The sequence below is a fragment of the Dipodomys merriami genome, unplaced genomic scaffold, assembly GCF_024711535.1.
Source record: "Dipodomys merriami isolate MVZ:Mamm:240054 unplaced genomic scaffold, mDipMer1.0.p SCAF_201, whole genome shotgun sequence".
Taxonomy (NCBI): Eukaryota; Metazoa; Chordata; class Mammalia; order Rodentia; family Heteromyidae; genus Dipodomys; species Dipodomys merriami.
In genome coordinates, this window is record NW_027203394.1 from 327,501 (window position 1) to 351,788 (window position 24,288).

A 24,288-nucleotide genomic window follows, 5' to 3' on the forward strand; every position below is an offset into this window, starting at 1 on the left:
CGCATGCCTGAGGCCCTAGGTTTGATTCCCCAGCACCCCATACACACAAAAAGCCAGAAGTGGCGCTGTGGCTCAAGTGGTAGAGCACTCGCTTTGAGCTGAAGAGCTGAGGGACAGCGCCCAGGCCCAGAGTTCAGGCCCATGAACAGCAACAACAAACAACAAAAAAGCCAGCCAAGACTCTCTCCCATCTAAGATTTCCCTTTCTTTCTTTCTTTCTTCCTTCCTTCCTTCCTTCCTTCCTTCCTTCCTTGCTTCCTATCCTGGGCCTTGAACTCAGGGCCTGAGCTCTGTCCCTGAGCCTCTCTGTGCTCAGGGCTAGCGCTCTACCACTTGAGCCACAGCACCACTTCTGTTTTTTTCTGAGTAGTTTATTGGAGATCAGAGTCTCATAGACTTTCCTGCCTGGGCTGGCTTTGAACTGCAATCCTCAGATCTCAGCCTCCTGAGTAGCTAGGATGACCAACATGAGCCCAGCACCTGGCTAGGTCATTTCTTAATATTAGACACATAACGAGCACCCCCCAGGATCTCATCCAAACACAATGTCTACCCCGTCCCCCCCCCCCCCCAGAGACACCTAGAGTAATTTTGGCAATGGCAGCTAAATCCCTTCCACACACACTCTTGGACCCAGGGGGAGCCTGGGTCCAAGCCGTGGTATGTGACAATGAGGGACAAGCTGTAATCTCACGAACTGCAGCAAACAGGGGCCAAGGTAAGGACTCGTGAGGCTCCAAAGCCTGGATCCGGCTCCTCCTGATTCTGTCTCCCCACGAGTCTTTCTGTAGAACAGAGAGGTCCACGCTGCTCCCCCCCACAAGCCCGAGATAACATTGGTAACAAAGAAAGAAGAAAATGGACCAGAGAATGGTGGTGAGCTGGGGGGTGGGGGGTGTTCCAGGGTTCAGGTGAACTTTGGGTTCCAAGCAGAGTCACGTGACCTGCTGAGCTGTGCGCACAGCCCATTCCCGGCACTCGGGCCTTGGTGTGGCCCTGGTCTCACGGGCAGCGGTCACAGAGGGTTCCAGTGCCAGCAGGGCATACGGGGAGGGGAAAAGCCCAGCGTGGGGATGAGAATCGCACCAACCAAGCTGCAAAGAAGTCTGTGTTCCAGCCCCAGGAGATAATGGAATGGAAACCATTTATCAAACACCTCCAGTGTTTGTAAAAACCTTATCTCCTTTCGTTCTCCAGGCCAGCCATAAAGAGCTCCGGGCTCTGTTTTAAAGTGAGGAAACAGCCCGGCACCGGTGGCTCACGCCTGTCATCCCAGCTACTCAGGAGGCTGAGATCTGAGGATCACGGTTCAAAGCCAGCCTGGGCAGCAAAGTCCCTGAGACTCTTATCTCCAATGAACTACCAGAAAACCGGAAGTGGCGCTGTGGCTCAAGGGGTAGAGCGCTCGCCTTGAGCTGAAGAGCTGAGGGACAGCGCCCAGGCCCAGAAGTTCAAGCCCCACGACCAACAAAAACAAAACAAAAACAAAAACAATAAAGTGGAGGAAACACAATTTGTCACCTGGTAGTTAGGTTTGGTGGAAACCCGCCCCAGCCTGAAAGCTTTCCGTATCAGTCCTTGGCCTGTAAAACCAGGGTGTCATTTGCAGAGCTTCTAGAAAGTGTATGGCTAGCTACACATTCTCTTCTCCAATCAATAACCTTTCTTAGGGTAGCCTTTAAACGCTGACAATTCTAAGTTCATTCACAAAAAGGTTCCCACTGGTGGCTTACACCTGTCATCCCAGCTACTTGGGAGGCTGAGATACCTGAAGATTGCGGTTCAAAGCCAGCCAGGTAGGAAAGTCCATGAGATTCTTATTTCCAGTTAATCAGCAAAAGGTAGGAAGTATAGGTGTGGTCAGGTGGTAGAGCACCAGCCTTGAGTGAGCACAAATAGCCAAGGGAAGAGCGTAAGAGTGTGAGGGTCCTGAATTCAAGCTGCAGTATTGGTGTGTGCACCTGTGCATGCATGCACGCACGTGTGCACACGCACACACACAAATATACCCCTTCTTCCTCCCCCTCCCCTGCAGCCAATGTTAGCCCTGCAGAAATCTCTTGGACCATGGGCTTCTCTAAGAGCATGTACTCTTTCGGTTAAATCTTTCTTGAACTTTGTCTTTCTCAATTTCAGATTACCCAGTGAATTTACACACCAGCAGTCAAATACTGCGGGTGTTTTATTTCAGGCAGTAAACTGTCTTTTTGTTTTTTTTCCTTGCCAGTCCTGGGGCTTGAACTCAGGGCCTGGAAGCTGTCCCTGAGCTTCTTTTGCTCAAGGCTAGCGCTCGATCACTTGAGCCACAGCGCCACGTCTGGCTTTTTCTGTGTGTGTGGTACTGAGGAATCGAACCCAGGGCTTCATTCGTGCTAGGCAAGAGCATTCTACCACTGAGCCACCTTCCCAGCCCCGGTAAACTGTCTTTGTCCTGCGTGTCTTGTCTCCCTCCATATAGTCCGTTGTGTCTTATACACGGAGTCCTTAAAGATCCTCTCCACTTGCGTGGAGAAGCCGCTGCTGTCTTCCTCCAAGGCATTGATGGTTTGCAGGGCCAGGGGCGTGCGGGCCCGGGGTAGGGCCTTGTTCAGGGGCCGCATGGGTATGACGGAGTTGTACTTGTGCCGTCGGTTCACCGAGTTCATCAGCGACGTGTAGAACTGGAAGTTGCACCAGGTGTCCCGTAAGAAGTTCTCGGTCAGCAGCAAGATGGTCCAGGCGGAGCCGTTCACCGCGTCGTCCAGATTCTGCAGGTGCTGGCGGCCGCAGGGCATCTCCGCGAAGATGAGGCCCGGCCTGATGCCAAAGTCGTTCTGCAGCCGCTCCAGGACCCGGAGCGCCTCGTCGGTGTCGTCTTCCGCGTGCAGTATCACAAACTTGAGGAACACGTCTTGTCCTGCTTCCTCTTCTGGAACCTTCTCCTGGGCCCCGGCTTCCTCCAGCTCTCCGGCCTCTGTGCCGACACCACCACCGTGCCCTGCGGAGTCACAGGACGCAGCTTCCCCGGCCCTCTCGGCTGCAGACTCCCGGCGGCCCGCAGCCGTCTCCACGCTGCGGCTTTTATGCCAAGAGAGAGAAAGAGGGCAGGCGTCTATTTTAGACTTCCCGGTACCCATTGCAAGAGTCCAAGGCACGGGAAGAAAGCGTTATCTGCTCCTCAGCATTTCCTTTCCAATCTACAAGGAGAAATAACAACAGAAGAGAGTGTCAATAACAGAATTAAACCTTAGCCTGGCACACCGGCGGCTCATGCCTGTCATCCCAGCTACTCAGGAGGCTGAGATCTGAGGATCGCAGTTCAAAGCCAGCTGGGGCAGGAAAGTCCATGAGACTCTGATCTCCAATGAGCCACCAGAAAACCAGGAGTTGGCGCTGTGGCTCAAGTGGTAGAGCGCTCGCCTTGAGCTGAAGAGCTGAGGGACAGCGCCCAGGCCCAGAGTTCAAGCCCCACAATCAACAACAACAAAAAGAATGAAATCTTAGCCGGACACCGGTGGCTTATGACTGTAATTCTAGCTTCTCAGGATGCTGAGAGGAGCACAGTTCGAAGCCAGCCTGGAGAGGAAAGTCTGTGAGACTCTTCAAATAAGCACTCAAAAAAACAGAAGTGGAGCTGTAGCTCAAAGTGGTAGAGCACTAGCTTTGAGCACAAAAGCTCAGGGACAGAGCCCGGGTCCTGAGTTCAAGCCCCAGAACCAACACACACACACACACACACACACACACAATCACACCTTACTTGTGAACAGGAATGGGAGAAGAAAATCAAAGGAAACGGGGAAAAATCAAAGGAAGGGATGATATTGTCCAAAAAAGAAAAAAAAGTTATTTGGGTGAGGCGTGTGGCTTAGTAGTAAAGTGCTCGCCTAGCATGCATGAAGCCCTGGGTTTAAGTACTCAGTACCACACACACAGAAAAAGCCAGAAGTGGCGCCGTAGCTCAAGTGGTAAAGCACTAGCCTTGAGCAAAAGAAGCTCAGGGACAGCGCCCAGGCCCAGACTTCAAGCCCCAGGACTGGCAAATACTACTACTACTACTACTAAAACAAAATAATATATTACTACTCATCTCTGAAGTAGGCGTGGCATGTCAATGGTATGTTAGTACCCATGTCACTGGCCTGATCGCCAGTGGCCTTGGTTTCCATCCAGTATCAAATATGCCTCAGTTACACTGGTACATCAAGCCAGATTAAGGAAACTTTTATTCTTGGTGGTAATGAGATTTGAACTCGAGGCCTCCTGCTGGCTTGGCTGGTGCTCTACCACTTGAGCCATTTCTCCAGCCTGCCTTTTTTTTTAGCTGGTTATTTTAGAGATGGAGTCTTTGAGGAATTTTTTTTTTCCTGTTGTGGGGCTTGAACTCTGGGCCTGGGCGCTGTCCCTCAGCTCTTCAGCTCAAGGTGAGTACTCTACCACGTGAGCCACAGCACCACTTGTAACTTTTTCTGCTTCTGTGGTGCTGAGGAATCGAACCCAGGGCTTCATGCATGCAAGGCAAGCGCTCTACCACTGAGCCACCTTCCCAGCCCTTTGAGGAATTGTTTTTCTCCCCTGCCTGGGTTGGCTTTGAACCAAGATCCTCTTTCTTGTCTGAACACCGCCCTCTGGTGGCAGATGTCTGTAAAAGCAACCACTGTGTCACTTGTTTAATTCATATTTTTGCTCTTAGTAAATCCTTGATTGTTGTTAATAACCAGGGCTCACGGGAAACTTGTGCTACACAGCAACTTGCCAGGTTTTTGTTTATTTGTTTATTTTTTGTTTGTCATGGGACTTGAACTCTGGGCCTGGGCACTGTCCCTCAGCTCTTCAGCTCAAGGCGAACACTCTACCACTTGAGCCACAGCACCACTACTGGTTTTCTGAGTGGTTTATTGGAGAGAAGAGTCTCTGGGATTTTCCTGCCTGGGCTGGCTTTGAACTGCAATCCTCAGATCTCAGCCTCCTGAGTAACTAGGATGGCAGGCATGAGCCACCAGCGCCCGGCCTACCTGCTGGGTTTTACTGATGTAAAGACAGGATGGTTCGATGGACAGTTAGGTCCCACAAAGCAGGTACCTTGTTCAAGCATCATGTGATTCCAAACTCTGTGATGGGAGCACTTCACACTACCTAGACCAAGATGGGAGATATTTTGCAGGTGGTGATGGTGGTGTGTGTGTGTGTGTGTGTGTGTGTGTGTGTGTGTGTGTGTGTGTGTGTGTGTGTGTGTGTGTGTGTGTGTGTGTGTGTGTGTGTGTGTGTGTGTGTGTGTGTGTGTGTGTGTGTGTGTGCAGTTTCCACAGACGTTTGGGTATCAGAGAAAGAAACACGCTATGATTGCTTTGCACTAGGCAAATACCAGCAGGTAGCGAGGAGCTTTTTGAAGTGCTTTGGCGTGAAGAATGCGCCCCGTATTTCTCTGCAGCCTGGGGTGCTGGCTGACAGTTGTGGGAAGTGCTGTTCCTTCTTCCTTCCTTCCCTTCATGTGTGTTTGCTGGTCCTAGGGCTTGCATTCAGGGCCTGGTTGCCGTCCCCGAGCTCTTTTGCTCAGGGTTAGCGCTCTACCACGTGAGCCATGGCTCCACTTCCAACCTTCTTGGTGCTTAATTAGAGGTAAGAATCTCATGGGGCTGGGAAAGTGGCTCAGTGGTAGAGTGCTTGCCTAGCACGCCTGAAGCCCTGGGTTCGATTCCTTCATTCCACATCCACAGATAAAGCTGGAAGTGGTGCTGTGGCTCAAGTGGTAGACTGCTGGCCTGGAGCTCAGGGACAGTGCCCAGGCCCAGGACTAGAAACAGTGAATATCAGAAATGATGCATTTGTAAGGTTTAAGTTGCTTGTTGTTCTGAGCAGTGTGGTTAAGTCTTGCTTGTGTGTGCTACCGCTCCCACCCAGCGTGAGACCCTCTCTTGATCCAGCATGTCCACTACCACGCAGGGGTCATGCAGTAGCTGTCCAGCAGGGGGATGAGCGGTCCTGGCAGTGACTGAGCTCAGGTAACCTATACTTTATTTAATGGCGGCTGCAAGGCACAGATGAGCGATGGTAATCGATCACAGCATACCTTCTTCTATTGTGTGCTTAGTTACTGTTAATTTCCTTTTGCTGTTGGTGGTGGTGGTCATGGGCTTGAACTCAGGGCCTGGGTGCTGTCCCTCAGCTCTTCAGCTCAAGGCGAGCGCTCTACCACTTGAGCCATAGCGCCACTACTGGTTTTCTGGTGGTTAAATGGAGGTAAGGGTTATTAGACTCTCTCCCTCCATCTTCCCACCTGGTCTGCCGCCTCAGACCTTCGGCAAAAACAAAACTGCCTTTCCCTGAAATTAGGTGAGGCAGGCTTTTACCTGAAATCAGGTGACACACGGTTTTACCTGAAATCAGGTGACACGGGTGACTGTGATCTCCAATGGCAGCCTCTCCCCAAAACGCAATTTCCCCCTCCCTTGTTTGTGCAGCTACAACTGCAAATGTTAACCCCTTCCACCACGCCGTGTCCAGCTGTCACGGTCCACGTGACCCTAGCTCAGATGCTGCTCTCTCCCCACAAGGACGCCTGTCAGGCTACTGACATTAAACTCCTTCTCCTGGGTATGCAACCACGTGTCCCGGTGATTTTCCGGGGGAAGCCTTAGTTTGGTGCCATGACTCAGGTCGGGACTCTGACGTCCACCAACCTTGCTCTTCTCCCCTCTTGTGAAATCCTAGCTGCTCTGGGAACCCCAACCCCTCCAGCCCACCCAGAAAATCACCCCCCTCCCCCTGAGCTGGTCTCCCCCATCTCCTAGCACCCCCACTTCACCCCCACCAGCGGCCATCCACATCCACCCACCTTCCTTGGTGTGTGAGCTCCTTCTGGGAACCCAGATTCCATCGCTGACTTCCGAGAGGCTCGGTACCAAGCTCTGGGACTCTCTCTGGGCCTTTGCGCGGGGGGACCCGTGAATCGTGGGGGGATGATTCCTCTCCCCGGCTGCTCAGGACTCTTACTGGCCGAGGAAGGATGCCCACCGCAACGTTTGTCTCTCTAAGCCCTCCCTCGGAACCCCTGCTCCCCCTTCTCCCCCAACATAGCCTCCTCCCTCAGAGCCTGCGGCAGAGCGTGGCCTCTCCCTTCAGCCTTCCTGCCACATCATCTCTTTCTTTCCATCTACCACAGGCCCGGCTGCACTTCAGGATGTGATTACCCGGGACATGGAGATCGCCAACAACACCAACAACAAAATTCTCCTTCTACAAGCCCCTTTCCTGGAGAAACCTGCTAAACCAGTCTCTCCTTCTCTAAGCTTCTAATGACAACAGCTTGTTGGCTCTGGGACCACTTAACATTTCTGCTAAAAATAGAACTTGCTCCTCACCCATATCACTGCGGCCCCCAAATCTCCACTTGCGGGCCCCCAAATCTCCGCTTGCACTATACAAATTCCCCCGTGCCCTGCCGTGCTATACAACCTGTAACTCCTCGGTGACTTGTAAATCCACAAGTGTCCTGTCAGGTTCCAACATATGTCAAAGGGACATCTCCATTGCCTGGCCAGCCCTGCATTCTGGTCTCTCCAGACCCTACACGGAGTTCAAAACCTTCTGCACCCTCCTCTTCAACCCACATCCAGGCTAACAGAGATGGGCCATTTTTCTCCCCGTCCTGGGGCGGAGTGAACTTAGTACCCTTTGTCATCTCCGTAGGGCTGTCTGGTGGAAGTCTACCATGCCGTAACATCTAACCAACATCGAACCAAATGGCTACTCTCCTCTCTCTCGGGGGTACCCCTGAGGTCCTACGCCTTTTACAAACTCAATTCTTTGGCTGATGTCACACTCCAAAATAGGAGAGCCCCGCACCTCCTCACGGGAGAAAAAGACGAGAGAGACGTGCATCTTGTTCCGTGGTTGCTACTATATAAATGGATCTGGACAGGTGGGGGAAAATAGACAGGAACTAGACAAACTTGCTACTAACTTCCGCACCAGGGACTCGGCCTCCTCGCTACAGGCCTGCCGACAGTCTGCTAGCCACAGGGATTTTACCTCTGCTGGGTCCTTTTAAAGCCACTTTTGCTTCAGTTTTAATCTTACCTCGCTTTCTTAGATGCCCGCAAGACATCCTCAAGGAAAGAGCGGGAGCCTTCACCAACCAGATGGCAATCAAATGCCCTGGGGCAATACCTCAGGCTCCTCCCCCAAACAGGTCCGTGCAACACACCCATCATCCAGCAGGACGCAGGGCCAGGAGAGAGACCTCCACTGTGCAGCCTACCGCAGCCCTCCACCCAGAACCGACCAAAAACGGAGCAACATCTTAGCCGTGTGGCAAAAACTAAACTTGCCCTGAAATCAGGTGACACCGGCTTTTCCCTGCAATCAGGTGACAGGTAGTAGCTGCGATCTCCAATGGCAGCCTCTCCCCCAAATGCAATTTCCCCCTCCCTTGTTTGGGCAGCTACAACTGCAAATGTTAACCCCTTCCACCACGCCGTGTCCAGCTGTCACCGTCCACGGGACCCTAGCCCCGCTGCTGCTCTCTACCCACGAGGACGTCTGTCAGGCTACTGACACTCTATTTCTTTTCCTTGGTTTGGGACCCAGTGTCCGAGTGGTTTTCTTGGGGAAGCCTTTCAAGAGTCTCACAGACTTCCCTGCCCGGGCTGGCTTTGAACCGCGATCCTCAGATCTCAGCCTCCTGAGTAGCCAGGATGACAGGCGTGAGCCAGCGGCGCCCGGCTGTTCATTTCTTAGGACGCCGCCTAGCTTGCAAATTAAACTCTCACAGGTCTGGATGTGTAGGAAAACATAAAAAGCTCGCTCTGTGTATGGAGGGCCTGGCAGTGTGCGTGTTTAGGGGGGGATCCCCTGGAGATCTCAAAAGGTCGCCCCCATAGACCAAGGTGACCCGTACTGTGGAGCAGCCGTGAGGACCCCGAGCAGAAGGGAAGTCAAGACCGGAGAGGAACCCCGGAGACCGGAGCACGGAGAGGAAAAGCCAGGGAATGCAGGGAATGAACAGGAAGCTCACCACAGATGCCCGGCCACCTGGGGGAGGGGGAGAGGAGGGGAGGGGGAGGGGGAGGGGAGGGGAAGGGGGAGAGGGAGAGGAGGGGAGGGGGAGGGGGAGGGGAGGGGAAGGGGGAGAGGAGGGGAGGGGGAGGGAGAGGGGAGGGGAAGGAGGAGGGGGAGAGGAGGGGAGGGGGAGGAGAGGGGGAGAGGAGGGGAGGGGGAGGTGGAGGGGAAGGGGAGGGGAAGGGGAGGGGAGAGGGAGGGGAAGGGGAGGGGAGAGGGAGGGGAGGGGGAGAGGTGGGTGAGGGGAAGGGGAAGGGGAGGGGAGGGGAGGGGGAGGAGGAGGGGTGGGTGAGGGGAAGGGGAAAGGGAGGGGAGGGGAGGGGAGGGGGAGGGGAGAGGAGGGGGAGGGGAGGGGAGGGGGAGGGGAAGTTGTGAAATGAGACCCGAGGGGCAGTCATGACTGTAAAAAGCATGGTAAGAATTTGGTGCTTGGGACTCTGAGGAGAGGCCACCCCGAGGTTTCGAAGGGAAGTGAAAGTGTGGACACGGCAGAGAAAAAAGCCACTGCTATTTAAAGGAAAGATAGTAGAGGGGCAAGACCAGAGCAGGGACATCTATCCATCTATCTATCTATCTATCTATCTATCTATCTATCTATCTATCTATCTATCTATCTATCTATCCATCCATCTATCTATCTATCTATACACACACACATATGTATAATGTTATATTACATACTATTATATAGTTATATAATAGCATATATTATACATAATAGATGTTATCATATACTATGCTACAGTATTATATAATACATATATAATATATATAATATGTATGTATACATATGTACACATATACATACATAATTATACAATACACAGTATATTACAATATAATATTTTATATAATCATATCATATTATTACATATGTTATATAATACCAAAAAGTTGCTCATGACTGCCAACCCAGATTACTTTTGGTAAGTCTTTTTTTTTTTTTTTGGTCCAGTCATGGGGCCTGAACTCTGGGCCTGGGCGCTGTCCCTCAGCTCTTCAGCTCAAGGCTAGCACTCTACCACTTGAGCCACGGCACCACTTCTGGCTTTTTTCTTTTTGCTTATGTGGTGCTGAGGAATCGAACCCAGGGCCTCAGGCATGCAAGGCAAGCGCTCTACCACTGAGCCACCTTCCCAGCCCCCAGATTACTTTTTACCCAAATTAGCTGTAGAGAAGAAACCAAACAGAAGCAAAAGCATATATAATAACATATAATATACAATATAAGACATAATAATATAAAATATAATAATAGAATAATGTATAATATGAGCTCTTTTCTTTGTGGCTTGTGGGGCTTGAACTCTGGGCCTGGGCGCTGTCCCTCAGCTCTTCTGTTCAAGGCAAGCGCTCTACCACTTGAGCCACAGCTCTACTTCTGGTTTTCTGGTGGTTCATTGGAGATAAGAGTCTCATAAAGTTTCCTGCCTGGGCTGGCTTTGAACCGTGATCCTCAGACCTCAGCCTCCTGAGTAGCGAGGGTGACAGGCGTGAGCCACCGGCACCAGGCTTACAGGTGATACTTAATAGAATGTATTCGTTAAATACTGTGAGAAATTTGTGAAATGTCTGTGAGGAATACTGTGAGGAGCAGGTGGCAGCAGATGGGAAGAGCCATGATTTATACCAACAATCCCACAATGAACGTAACAGTAACATTTATGTGCTTCATAAGTCAGTAAGTCATTCTGTCTTCGGTCCTTGCTCAGCCAGTTTTTAATTAAGTCAGACACAAAATGGAATCACGCAACTGTCATCACCTCCAGCATATGACTTGAGTGTTGGAAAAAAAAAAAAAAAAGCAGGAATAGCCAGGGGCCCTGTGGCTCACGCCTGTAATCCCAGCTACTCAGGAGGCTGAGATGATGGATCAAGGCTTGAAGGCCGCCCAGGTGGGAAAGTCCTGAGCCACTTATCTCTAATTAACCACCAAAAAGCAGGGAGGGAGCTGTGGCTCAAGTGGTAGAGTGCTGGCCTGGAGTAAGCATGTCATGATAGCGCCCAGGTCCCGAGTTCAAGACCAGGACGGTCACCCACACTCAAGAATAATAACGGAATTGGAGATGACCTAAAACCATATCGAAAAGTTGCTCACGGCTGCCAGCCCAGATTACTTTTTACCCCAATTAACAAGAAGCTAGACAGGCAAAAGCAACACCTCCAGACCTCCCGCCGCCCAGGCCTGGCCTGGGGCAGCCTGGGAGCCATTCAGGGAAGTCACTGGGGTTCTGGAGAGGGTTCCCCTCCGGGTGTTTGAACATGAGCTTTGCAGCTGCTTTGGGGGTGCTGAGGAAGAGGACGGGGAGACCTGCGCCAGGCTGGGCTGTGCATGCGGGCCTGGCTGGCAAGGGGAAGAAAGAAAGAAAAGCAAAAACAAAGGGAGCAGAAGGAAGGCGGCAGTAATAATAATAACAACGGTGATGAGGACACATAGAAGGTTGTTAAGGCTTTCCACAGGGTGCAGGGCCAGCTCACTCACCCACAGTCTTTTCAGGGTGCAGCCGCCAGGCCAGGCCGGGACCTGGTGCTCTCTACCCTGGCTGCCACCCAGCTCACCCCGACCCCATCTTGCCTGGTCTGCAGCCCCCGGCCCGTCTCCTCTCCTCGGCTCCAGGGTGGCAGGGCGTGCTATGGCCTACCCGGCCGGGCTGGGCCGCGCTGTGCTTAGTCTGGGCAGGAGGAAGCAGCTGCTGGCCTCCAGGCGCGGAGGAGGAGGGGAAGTGGGTTTGGGGAACCGGTAGGCAAATTCAAGCTCCTCCTCGCTTCCCCCTTTAATTTCCCTCCTACTGGGGAACCCCAGAGCCCGCGCCTTGGGGTTCCAACTCCGGCAACTCTGGACCGGGGCCAGTCCCTAAAGAACACCTGTAGTACCCCACCTAGTCAGCAGAATGCAACGTTTTGGAAGATGGCATCTGTCACAGCCCACGGTGAGTGAGGAACTCAGTCATCCACCAGCGCTAGCTACAGAGGAAGACACAGGCACAGAGCCAAGTACCCGCATGTGGTGGTTTGAAGAAATGTCGTAAAAGGTGTGAGAATCACAAGGAAGATTGGTCTCATTGAAAGGACATCAGACTCAGGGATGTCAAAGCACAAACAAGGTGCTGATCACATGGTAATTCCTCATCTCCACCTGCGCTTAGAATGCTCCCTAAATCACACATGTTGGGAGCTGGGAAAGTGGCTCAGTGGTAGAGCGCTCACCTAGCATGCATCAAGCCCTGGGTTCGATTCCTCAGTACCACCTAACACAGAAAAAAGCCAGAAGTGGTGCTGTGGCTCACGTGGTAGAGCGCTAGCCTTGAGCACAGAGATCAGGGACAGCGCCCAGGCCCTGAGTTCAAGCCCCAGGACTGGCCAAAAAAAAAAAAAATCATACATGCTTACCTTTCTCAGGATGGTAGTGAGCTGTTAGCAATCGCCAGCACAGACAAGATGGCAGACCAGCGCAACTTCGACTTCTAAACTTGTTTTTCCATCAGATGGAGAAACAAGCATGGAAAAATAGGATCGCCTGCCCTGTACTTCCCTGCAGAATTTAGTCTTGAAAGAGATCAAAATACCATCTTTGCTGTTAAGTGAGAAGCTCGTTGTTGTTTTTGCTTTTTCTGTTGATGTTGTTTCTGGCCACGCTGGGGATTGCCAGGCCAGCGCCCTGCATTCCAGTCATGCCCGCAGCCCAAGAACACGCTTTTCAACTTCTGGCAAGAGGTGAGGAGGAGACCCATATACCTGAACGAGTCACTGAACCACTCAAGTGCTGACCCGGCCTTAGTGGACCTGGCCCTGGTCCATTCTGTTCCAACACCTGTGGTATTAGTAACTTGCATCGCTATCTTCTGTTCCATCAAGCCGGTGAGGCTCCTGGGGTCAGCTCGCGATGACATGGGCAGACACACCCTTCCCTACCGTGTCATGTGGTATTTTTTGGTCAGTCGTGGGGCTTGAACTCTGGGCCTGGGCGCTGTCCCTCAGCTCTTCAGCTCAAGGTGAGCGCTCTACCACTGGAGCCACAGCGCCACTTCCAGTTTTCTGAGTGGTTTATGGGAGAGAAGAGTCTCACGGACTTTCTTGCTTGGGCTGGCTTTGAACCGGGATCCTCAGATCTCGGCCTCCTGAGTAGCCAGGATGCCAGGCATGGTGGGCATGTGTAGTTTTTAAGGACCATATATATCAGCAAAGCTTTAAAGCAGGTTGCCCTGGCAGATGAGTGAGTGGGAGCAGTGAAGTCCACAGGCAGAGCGCTGGCTCGGGGGAGATGCGGGGGGCGGGGCCCGTCCGTCCTTCACACAGTGTCCACACAGCGGGCTCCAGGCCCAACTGGGAAGGCTGGCGTTGAAGCTCCGCTAGCCACGCCGCCCGGGGAAGAACACTGCGAGGGAGGAGGGTGCGTCCAGGAGAGGCGTCCCAGACACCCGTCTGTACTCCTACCCGCTCCCTGCCACTCCTGCAGAACTGTGTCCCGGAGCCAGACCCGAGGGAAAAGCTGACCGGTGAGTACGTACAGTTAATTGAAAGGTAATCTCCGCGAGAGCTCGTAGGGGCCGGGTACAGGTCAGGCAGGAAAGCAGATGGGGCCTCTCCCGTCCAACCCTACCAACTGCGCTCACCAGGCGCTTAACAGGCCAGGCCCGACAGAGACACGCCGAGTCCGCTTGCGCAAAGATTTCGTCTTTATTCTTCAAGAAAGCGGTCAGCGCAGACCCATGGAGCAAGCTTTTAAAGAGAAATTTCCTTTTCTTTCGAAAGTAAATGGAAAAAAAAGTTCCTTGAATTGTTTATATATTAATTCGTTTAATTTCTGAAAACAAGTCATGGGGGTCTGCTTTGTCCTACTGAACTACAAATGTCATGTTTACAGACAGAAACAGACAACAGAGAGTGTAGATTTAAATATCTCTAAAGAATAAAGTTCCTTTAAAGTCCCCTTTTCTTTGAAGATGATCAAGAAGCCCGGATGAAAGCTGTGAACTACAAACCATTTCTTTAATAGAAAAAAAAAAAAAGAATGTTTATAGATTATTAGCAAAGTAATACCTCAAAACTTACCCTCACCAGGTTGAAACTGTAGTATAAACTTGCATACCAAGTCACTTTCCATCCTTTCCTCTACTTTAAAAATCTATACAACTACGGTATTCAAACATGTATTGCCCAGTCATCGTGTCCGACCATACATACTTGGGAAACTCACTTCTGCAGCTGGTAATGGAAGGATTACAGAAGCAGAGGCTGTTCCGAATGACACGGGGGGGGGGGGGGGGGACACGGAACACTGCTTCACACGTGTGCACACGGCCCTCTTCCAATCGGGGTGGACATGGGTGAGAAGCAGATGTCCACCTGCGGCCAAGGCCCATGTCTTGATACCCTCACCAAAAGTTACTTATGGAAACAGCCTCGCGTCATGAAGCTTTTCGAGGCACCGTTAGAGGAGTGCGCTGTCTCTACCAAACACAGTAAGATCTGCACCTGGCTCTTTAATGACACAAGTATCTCAGCACGTCGGTGTCCGTAGGCAACCAGAAAAGAACCTTTTACATATGCCATGGGCTCCATCACGTGGAGGCCAGGCCTTTCAGCTTCCCGATCTGTCTCACAGAATGCCCAGGACAACATCAGTCCAGGGCCCAACAGATAAAACCTGCCGCATCTTAACCGGCTCTTTGTAACCCATTAACAAAGAGTGTGTATAAGGACTAGCTCTTTCAAAGTGCTGAAAACAGATTCGCCCTCATATACTGCGACAAGCATGACACTTTCAATTCATTCTGCTCTAATGTGCAAACGTCTGAGTGTGACTGTGTGTGTGTGTGTGTGTGTGTAAGACAGCTTAGAACTGAGAGTTAACTTCTTCTAGTCAGTAGAGTTCAGTGACTAGAATTGCCATTCAGAGTCCTAGGAATCAAATGTCCCAGTCTCTCCACATGATACCAATTTTCCGCCATCTCATAGTCTATCCTGGAGTATCCAGAACAACATTTTGGTTCACTCAAGTCAATCTGTACCAGCTTTAAGACACAAACAGTCCAAACCCTACAGGGTATGGACTATGAATTATTTAATACTCATTCAGTGAAGTACAATGAAGATTATCAAATAGGTAACACACAAAGCATTCTAACTTTTGAAATAAATCGCTTTAGGCTGCTAACCAGAGACTCTAGAAACAAAACGAGCGAACACAGAAAACACACCCCTCAAACTTCTCAGTGCCTCACACCCACACCGAAGTATGGCCCTTACAATACTAATGTCACACCGCCAACTCAAATGCATGACCTGAAGCACAAAAAGCAAGAGCCAGCCTACACGTGGTAAAATGACGCGCCACCCACCGTTTGTAAAATCACGGGAGACACCATGAGTGTAGTCAACCCAGAGAAACTTTCTCACTGTACTTGTTAGAACAGTCTGAGAATCAAGGTCTATATAAACTCTACTAAGCTATTTTCTGTGGGGTCAGAATGCTTTTATAAAACAGAACAAAAAAGCCCAAACACAGTGCTAGTTACAAATTTTAGAATAAACCCAAACAACAAAAAATTGGGCATTACTGAGAAATAATTACTGAGAAATAAATTATAACATGATATATCAATTAATATTGTATCAATATTAACTAACATTTCTATGGTAAGATTTGTCCCTCATAAAAATAAGCAGTGCAGAATAGGGCTTGGGCTAGTTAGATCACATTTGGTTTTCTTAAAAACACAACTTTATTCACTATAAACAATTAAAAGGCAGCTCTCTTCCGCCATAACATGTAGACGTTAAACCTAAGGTTTTAAAAATATCAACTACCTATAAGAAAAGTATTTTTAAATGATTAAAAGGAATCAGAATACCAAAGTTTAGTGTGTGAAGAGTAGATACAAACAACCGAGAAAAAAGTAGATCACTGGTGTTGAATATTGATCACGAACAGCCCACGGAAGTCCCAGCGGGTCTCCCCCGTTAGGAGGTCAAAAGGCATCCTCCGCAGTTTGGGGACGCGCCCTCAGCTCTCTCCGGGGAGAGCGAGGGGCTGAGATGCTGCCAGCGGCGGTCCTTCGGTCCGGAGATCAGAGGATGGCCTGTCACCACGGAAACGGGGCCTCGCCTCTCCCACCGGAGCTAGGATCCGACGCGGGTCGTGGTGGTTCTTTTATCGGAGAAAAAGCTTTTCAGTAGGAACACCTGCCCGATGCTGACCACCAGAAGGATGAGGGCCTCTCCCACAGACCAGTAGGCCACTCTGGTGTTCAGATCCTCTGCTCGGCTCCGGCCCTGGGCCTCCCTCAGTCGGAAGTGAGTCTGGTAGTCGATGACAGACTTCAGAGCTTCGTGAATGGAGACACAGGCGGATTCCATCTAAACAGGAACACCGCAGTCAGCGTGCTTAGTGCTTCCGCGCGCTCAGCCAGCCGGCTCACCCTCTCCTCTGGTCCCAAGCCCCTGCTGACCTGTCCACCAGCACTCACGCGAGCCCTCGCTCATACCCGCTGCCCAGCAGCCAGGAACTCACTAAGCAAGCTTCCTTCCCACACAGCGAAATCCACTAAGGAGCAGATGCAGGGTACTTACTAACAGAGAGTGCAGCTGACCGGAGTCCACATGCATGCGTGCGTGCGTGCACGCACACACACACATTATACACGCGTACACACATACACGCACACGTGGAAAGACAGAACCCCTTTGGACAATTAATACATGCTAACACAAAAAGAGAAGGAATAAAAGAACGTAAACGATAGCCTTAAGGAAGTGTGCTCACCCGAAGCACTGCAGAGAACGTTTCTTAAAACAAGAGCAGCTACACGCACCCTGCTTACGCCTTCGCCTCAACTCAGGCACCTGAGCGAAGGCTGCTGCGCAGTCATAAGATGCCTGCCTCTAACGCCTGGACGCGGCAGGAGACCGCAGGGACCCGGAAGCACTGGAAGACCAGGGGAGGCTGTGCCCGCCAGGTGACCAATGACTGCTTTCACCACGCGGCTGGGCAGCTTTCAGATATGACCTTAAGTATTCTGAGTGTCAACAACTGTATTTGAACGGGAAATAAAGCAGCACCTGCTCAGTGGCTTTAAAGTTCTTTCTCTTCTTAACCTTTCCTCAAAACCAAACCCAATTTCCCTTCCACACCTCTTTTCCTCGGATGACTCACTACTCCTCCTCAACAGGTCACCTGGGGTGAGGGCCAGGCAGACGCAGTGGAATCAGACAGCAGGCCCAAGCAGCAGCAGGCCGGGCGACTGGGGCCCCAGTGACACCACTCCTAACATGCGATGCAAGCTAGCAGCCGCAGACGCCCTTCACAGCACGCCAACTCTCAGCCTTCCTAAGCTTCCCCGAAACACCACCAATGTTTCTACTGAGTGAGAGCTGTGTCCCCCAGAAGCCCTCATGCCAAAGACTTGACAGCTAGCACCACACACTAGAGAGGGGCTGGAGCCTGGAGGGGCGGAGTCTCGGGGAAGGAGGTGAAAGGTCACTGGGAGCGGAAGCAAACCTTCCTGGTCACCTCAGGTATTTGCCTCAGCAGTGGAAGGCTGATGGACCGTGAGCTCTGACCTCGACACCCCTTCACTCTCACAGAGCCCATTATGCTTTTGTAGATCAAACTGCTCCTTCCCTTTAATATATCAAACTGATTTTTGGTCAGTTGTGGGGCTTGAACTCTGGGCCTGGGCGCTGTCCCTCAGCTCTTCAGCTCAAGGCTAGCGCTCTACCACTTGAGCCACAGCACCACTCCCGGTTTTCTGGTGGTTTATTGGAGATAAGAGTCTCAAAGATTTTCCTGCCTGGGCTGGCTTTGAACCACGACCCTCAGATCTCAGCCTCCTGAGTAGCTAGGATGACAGGCGTGAGCCACCAGCGCCTAGCTCTTTTTTTTTTTTTTTTTTAAACTAGTTTATTTACCTGGGTAAGAGCACTGGCCTGGTTCTCATTGGGAAATAAAGGTGGGTCTTCTCCGACTTGAAAGTCAAAATACACGGTTTTATGTGTGAAAGTAGAAAATTCATTGCTGAAGCAGAATTTGTAGGTCCCATTTCTGGAGGCCGTGAAGGTAAAGCTATCATACTGCTTCTTCATCTCTTTGTACAGCACCTTGCCGTCCGGGTCCTCTAGTCGACAATCTACATCGTAGTGTCCACCAGTGATCACCTGAGAGAGATTGGGGGAGGGAGAAGGAAGGAGGGGGGGGGAGAGAGAGAGAGAGAGAGAGAGAGAGGAGATCATTGCATCCAACATGTTTGAGAAAGCAACCAAAGTTAACACGGCAATAAGGTCTGGACCAGGGCCTTTACCTATCACACTCACTTTGACATTTTCTGATTTTCGGATTTCTGTTTTATTTAAAATGTTAAAAACCTGAACATCTTTCTCATGACAGGAGACAGAACATTCAATCACTTCAAAATAGCCAATGTGCAAGTTAATTCAGGTCCACTCCGTCACTTAGCTCAGAAAGTTAACATAATATTGACTCAGTGTGTGTGTGTGTGTGTGTGTGTGTGTGTGTGTGTGTGTGTGTGTGTATGTATGTGTGTGTGTGTGTGTGTGTGTGTGTGTGTGTGTGTGTGTGTATCAGTAGAACACTTTGAACTTTGGACTTCAAAGGAAGAGCTGTTACTTATATGACCCTTTGTTACTTTGAGGGAGGTGACTCAACTATGTTACAAGATCACTTCAATCATTAAGTGAAATATAATTATAGGCTTGGAAAACTGTACGATAGTGGAAGTATTAATGAGTCTATAAAAAATGTTGGCATTCCTGGGGATTGACCCCTGTCTCACAAAGTGCTCTACCACTGCGCTGCGTCCCTACCCTGCCTGTTCTGTTTCTTGAAGCAGGAGCTTGCTGAGTTGCCCAGGCTGGTCTGAAAGTCATGGTTCTCCCGCCCTGGCCTTCGGAGCAGCTGGTATTATTACAGGCATTGGTTAGCAGACTGGGCCAGATAAAAACAAACAAACAAACAAAAGGCTCAAGTGGTAGAGTACCAGCTTTGAGCACAAAAGCTCAGGGACAGCACCCAGGCCCAGAGTTCAGGCCCCATAAGCAGCACACAAAAAGGACAAACACAGGGCTGGGAAGGTGGCTCAGTGGTAGAGCGCTTGCCTTGCATGCCTGAGGCCCTGGGTTCAATTCCTCAGCACCATATAAGCAAAAAGAAAAAAGCCGGAAGTGGTGCTATGGCTCAAGTGGTAGAGCACTAGCCTTGAGCTGAAGAGCTGAGGGACAGTGCCCAGGCCCAGAGTTCAGGCTCCATGTCAGGACCCCCCCCCCAAAAAAAGAAAGGACAAACAGACAAAAACAAAAAGCAAGCATCTGAATCTTACCAACTTAAAAAGTCAACTCAAAAAGTCAATAACCTTTTCTCCAGGAGCAACAATTACTCTTTATTTCTATATACTCAGTCACTTATACTTGACCACTGTGCTCTGAATAATCAAATAAACACACACTAAACTTTATCCCAGGTCAGCACCCCTCTTACTGCTAACAAGCAATCGTGTCTTAGTCCTCAGCACCTTTTAACCCTGTCTGGTCACTGGAAATCGAGTTCCTCCCAATCTGCTCTTCCTTACCTCTCCAAATGATTGTAGCAAATGTTGTCTTTCTGACCCTCAGATTCATCCCCTTCCTCCCACTTCTAACCCACAATGCACTGCTGTCAGCTTCCTGATGGGGCTGCTCACCATGTGTCTCCCCTTCTGACTCGGGGCTCCCCAACTCGACCCCACTCCCATCAGAGGCTAAATAATCCACCGTATCAGATACTTCCTCATCTGAAGCACCGTGAGCAGCACCCCGGCACCCCTCGGGGCGTGAGGGGGTGGGGGGAAGACCCTCAAGGAGGCAGGGTACCAAACATCAGTGGATGCTGTGAAAACGCTGACAAGCTGGTACAACAAGCCACCCTAGAGCCGAAGACCCGGTCACACGGCCAGGCCACTGCGGCTCAGTGAACCTCAGCCGCACAGTCTCACAGCCACGGGAAGGCACGTCTCAGCCACACAGTCTCACAGCCACGGGAAGGCACGTCTCAGACTCGCTCTGCTCCAACTCACAGTCTGCCTCGGGCGCTGTTCCGCTCTGGGCTGCCGTATTCTAACATGAACCCCATTTTGTCTTCTAGACGCAACTCAAACCTGAGCGCCCCTCTAAGCCTTCCCTGGCGGCCCCTCCATCCTCGCCAGCCGGCTCCCTGTGGTGCACTTCCAGTGCTCCCTGGGTGAAAGTCAGCCGTGCTTTAGGGAGGCAGTAACCAGTTCAACCAGGACTCCACACCGAACCTGCTACTGTTCAGTGTGGCGGCCTTGGGGCTAAGTCTGTGTCACCAGTACAAAAGGAATAGACCCTACTTTACATCAAGTTTTCCCGAGAGCACTTGAAACGCTTGGTGGAGGGGCTGCACCAAGCCTCCCATGTAAGAACTAAATGCAAACACAAATGCTGATTTGTGTGTCACATGGAAAGGTCTGTGATTTCCTTGTGTGTGGATGTGCCTTGGTCCTAACCGTGAATTGAAGCAACCCTAAGGGTTGGGGTCTCATGAGCCCCTCCCTCACCAGCCAGTAATAACCCAATCATTACCAAATCCTGCTGCCTTTACCTAGCATACTCTCCAATCCTTCCTCTTGTTCCCTTCCCTATTGATGCCTTCCTACTGTAAACCACTACTACTCCCTGCCTGGACACCAAAATGGTCTTCAACCATCTGTCTTCCACATGTACTCAGAGCACCCTGTCTATCCTCTCTACCTGTACAAATTACTTGCGCAGCAACCCAGAATATTCCCCTGTGCACACCCACCACGGGCTCCTCCCTGTCTCCCTTACCAGTGTGCTTACAATTCATCCTTTCAAGTTCAGTTTAAAATGAACCCATGGCTCATGCTGGGAATCCTAGCAGCTCAACAGGGTGAGACCTGAGGATTGTGGTTCAAAGCCAGCCTGGACACAAAAGTCTATTAGACTCTTTATCTCCAATTAACCAGCAAAAAAAAAAAAAAAAAAAAAAAAAGCCAGAAATGGGGCTGTGGTTTGAGTAGCTGAGCACTAGCCTTGAGCAAAGAAAAGCTCAGGGACGGAGCCCCGGCCCTGAGTTCAAGCCCCAGGTCCAACACACACACAGACACTAACCAAGATTTAAAGGAATCGCTCGTGGATCCTTCAAATGAGACGCACACCCTCTACTTACTGATCAGCGCAGCCTGTGAGTGGGTACTACTTAGGTGCACCAGCCTGGGGGGGGCGGGGCTGGGGCCAGGCAGGTGGCTCGGCACCCCGTGTTCCATCACTGCTGTCACTAGCACCCAGGGGCACACGCCACAGCGGTGTGACCGCTGACTGCTCCCGCCGAGGAGACCGGAAGCTCGCGTTCGGATGAGTAACTGTCTTTTTTACACAATCCCCGAACCGCGAAGGGCTTCCTTATGGGCCAGGACGCTCGCTGGGGGAGAGCCGGGGAGGAGGGGAGAGCGGCGCGGGTCGGGAGCCTGGGGCTCGGGGTGCGGCACGGGGGCGGGTCCGAGCTCCGGGCACGGCTGACCAGGAGCGAGGAAAATGAAAACGGCGGTGCAACAGCGAGAAAAGACGAACGCGGGTGCGGGCTGGGACCTGGAGGGGGGCGATCCGGGCCTAGCTCCCTGGAAAAGACCTGGCTCCGTTCAACTCAGCAGGCTTCCCAGGTGGAGCCCGCGTCTGGGTGGAAAACCAAGCCCGTCGGCGTGGGTGGGCTGCCTGGAGGAGGCTCTCGGGTGGGCCTGGACGACCTGGGCCACCAGGACCATCCCCGGGCCCCGCCCCAGACCACAGGCCCCGCCCGCCCAAGAATCCCAGGCCCCGCCCCAGGCCGCAAGCCCCGCCCCATCCAGGAACTCAGGCCCCGCCCCCCGCCCCTGCCCAGAGCCCCTCCTCTCTTGGTCAAGCCCCGCCCCCACACCACCAGTCTCTCTCCCCCATCCCAGGCCCCTCCCACCCGGGCTGAGGCCCCTCCCACCGGGCCCTGGGCCCCTCCCACCCGGACCTCTCCCACCCGGGCTGAGGACCCTCCCACCGGGCCCTGGGCCCCTCCCACCCGGGCTGAGGACCCTCCCACCGGGCCCTGAGCCCCTCCCACCCGGACCTCTCTCACTGCGCCCGGGCCCCTCCCACCCGGGCTGAGGCCCCTCCCACCCGGACCCCGGGCCCCTCCCACCTGGGCTGAGGCCCCTCCCACCCGGACCCCGGGCCCCTCCCACCTGGGCTGAGGCCCCTCCCACCCAGACCCCGGGCCTCTCCCACTGGGCCCTGGCCCCTCCCACCAGGGCCCGGGCCCCTCCCACCCGGACCCCGGGCCCCTCCCACTGGGCCCTGGCCCCTCCCACCAGGGCCCTGGGCCCCCTCCCACCAGGGCCCTGGCCCCTCCCACCCGGGCTGAAGCCCCTCCCACCCGGACCCCTCCCACCAGGGCCCTGGCCCCTCCCACCAGGGCCCAGGCTCCTCCCACCCGGACTGAGGCTCCTCCCACCCGGGCTGAGGCCCCTCCCACCAGGGCCCTGGGCCCCCTCCCACCAGGGCCCGGGCCCCTCCCACCCGGGCTGAGGCCCCTCCCACCCGGACCCCGGGCCTCTCCCACTGGGCCCTGGCCCCTCCCACCAGGACCCGGGCCCCTCCCACCCGGACCCCGGGCCCCTCCCACTGGGCCCTGGCCCCTCCCACCAGGGCCCTGGGCCCCCTCCCACCAGGGCCCGGGCCCCTCCCACCCGGGCTGAAGCCCCTCCCACCCGGACCCCTCCCACCAGGGCCCTGGCCCCTCCCACCAGGGCCCAGGCTCCTCCCACCCGGACTGAGGCTCCTCCCACCCGGGCTGAGGCCCCTCCCACCAGGGCCCTGGGCCCCCTCCCACCAGGGCCCGGGCCCCTCCCACCCGGGCTGAGGCCCCTCCCACCCGGGCTGAGGCCCCTCCCACCCGGACCCCGGGCCCCTCCCACCAGGGCCCTGGCCCCTCCCACCAGGGCCCTGGGCCCCTCCCACCAGGGCCCAGGCTCCTCCCACCCGGACTGAGGCCCCTCCCACCAGGGCCCTGGGCCCCCTCCCACCAGGGCCCGGGCCCCTCCCACCCGGGCTGAGGCCCCTCCCACCCGGGCTGAGGCCCCTCCCACCCGGACCCCGGGCCCCTCCCACTGGGCCCTGGCCCCTCCCACCAGGGCCCTGGCCCCTCCCACCAGGGCCCTGGGCCCCTCCCACCAGGGCCCAGGCTCCTCCCACCCGGACTGAGGCCCCTCCCACCAGGGCCCTGGGCCCCCTCCCACCCGGGCTGAGGCCCCTCCCACCCGGGCTGAGGCCCCTCCCACCCGGACCCCGGGCCCCTCCCACCAGGGCCCTGGGCCCCCTCCCACCAGGGCCCAGGCTCCTCCCACCCGGACTGAGGCTCCTCCCACCCGGGCCCCTCCCCGCGCCCCCGCCCCGCCCCGCCCCTCCCCGCGCCCCCCGCCCCGGCCCGCTCCCCGCGCCCCCCCCCCCCCGGCCCCGGCCCCGCCGCCCGCGGGCACCTGGAACTCCAGCGTGCACTTGGTGCCCTGGACCACGTCCTCGTAGAAGCACTGCTTGGCGTTGTCCGGCAGCTCGAAGGTGATCTCGGAGGCGCCGCCGGGGCCCGGCAGCAGCAGCAGCGGCAGCAGCAGCAGCAGCGGCAGCAGCGGCAGCAGCGGCCGCGGCGGCGCGAGCGGCCCGCAGCCCCAACGGCTCCCGGCGGGCGCCCCGCGCGGCGCCGCCCCAGGCCTCGGCATCCCCGGGCGGCGGCGGCCTCCGCCGGGCGGCGCGGGGGTGCGGGGGAGAGCGGAGCGCCCCGAGCCTTCGGACAGGGCCGCCCCGAGGCCTGCGCCCGGGCAGCAGCGACCGCGGAGCCGAGGCAGTGCCGGCGGAGGAGCGGAGGAGCGGCCGGAAGTGAGGGCGAGCGCTGGCGCGGAAGGGGCGGGGCCTGCGGGCACCTGCTCCGGTCACCCGGATGGGGACTTCCCAGAGTGGGGAGGGGGGCGAGTCGTCGGAGTGCGTACGTGGAAGCACGGGAGGCCGCGGGGATGAGGGGCGTGGCCAGCGTGAGGGCGGAGCCAGGTGGAGGGCGGGGCCTATCCAGGAGTCCTCCAGGCCTGCATCACGACGTGGGGCGGGGCCAGGTGGAGGGGCGGGGCCAGGAGTCCTCCGTTATTGGCGAGATGCCGCGGGGTGGAGCCAGGGAAGGCGGGGCCCGGAGGAGGGGCGGGGCTC

General features: G+C 54.2%; 2 protein-coding genes across 9 annotated transcripts; both read right to left on the bottom strand.

The window, feature by feature from the left end:
• Positions 1 to 2,149: 2,149 nt before the first annotated feature.
• Ticam2 (TIR domain containing adaptor molecule 2) lies at positions 2,150 to 12,961 on the bottom strand. Of its 8 annotated transcripts, XM_070031498.1 has the most exons (4): positions 8,059 to 8,325; positions 6,815 to 6,971; positions 6,050 to 6,202; positions 2,150 to 3,176 (listed from the first exon to the last, which is right to left on the bottom strand). In XM_070031498.1, exon 4 carries the CDS (start codon positions 3,114 to 3,116, stop codon positions 2,388 to 2,390), a length of 729 nt encoding a protein of 242 aa, XP_069887599.1. In that variant the 5' UTR covers positions 3,117 to 3,176; positions 6,050 to 6,202; positions 6,815 to 6,971; positions 8,059 to 8,325; the 3' UTR covers positions 2,150 to 2,387. The 8 variants fall into 8 exon arrangements, with proteins under 8 accessions (XP_069887599.1, XP_069887602.1, XP_069887600.1 ...); XM_070031501.1 differs by lacking the exon at positions 6,815 to 6,971; XM_070031499.1 differs by lacking the exon at positions 6,050 to 6,202.
• Positions 12,962 to 13,697: 736 nt separating this feature from the next.
• Positions 13,698 to 23,924, bottom strand: Tmed7 (transmembrane p24 trafficking protein 7). The gene is made up of 3 exons (XM_070031505.1): positions 23,574 to 23,924; positions 17,950 to 18,195; positions 13,698 to 16,398 (listed from the first exon to the last, which is right to left on the bottom strand). Exons 1-3 carry the CDS (start codon positions 23,808 to 23,810, stop codon positions 16,162 to 16,164), a joined length of 720 nt encoding a protein of 239 aa, XP_069887606.1. The 5' UTR covers positions 23,811 to 23,924; the 3' UTR covers positions 13,698 to 16,161.
• Between the last annotated feature and the right edge of the window lie 364 nt (positions 23,925 to 24,288).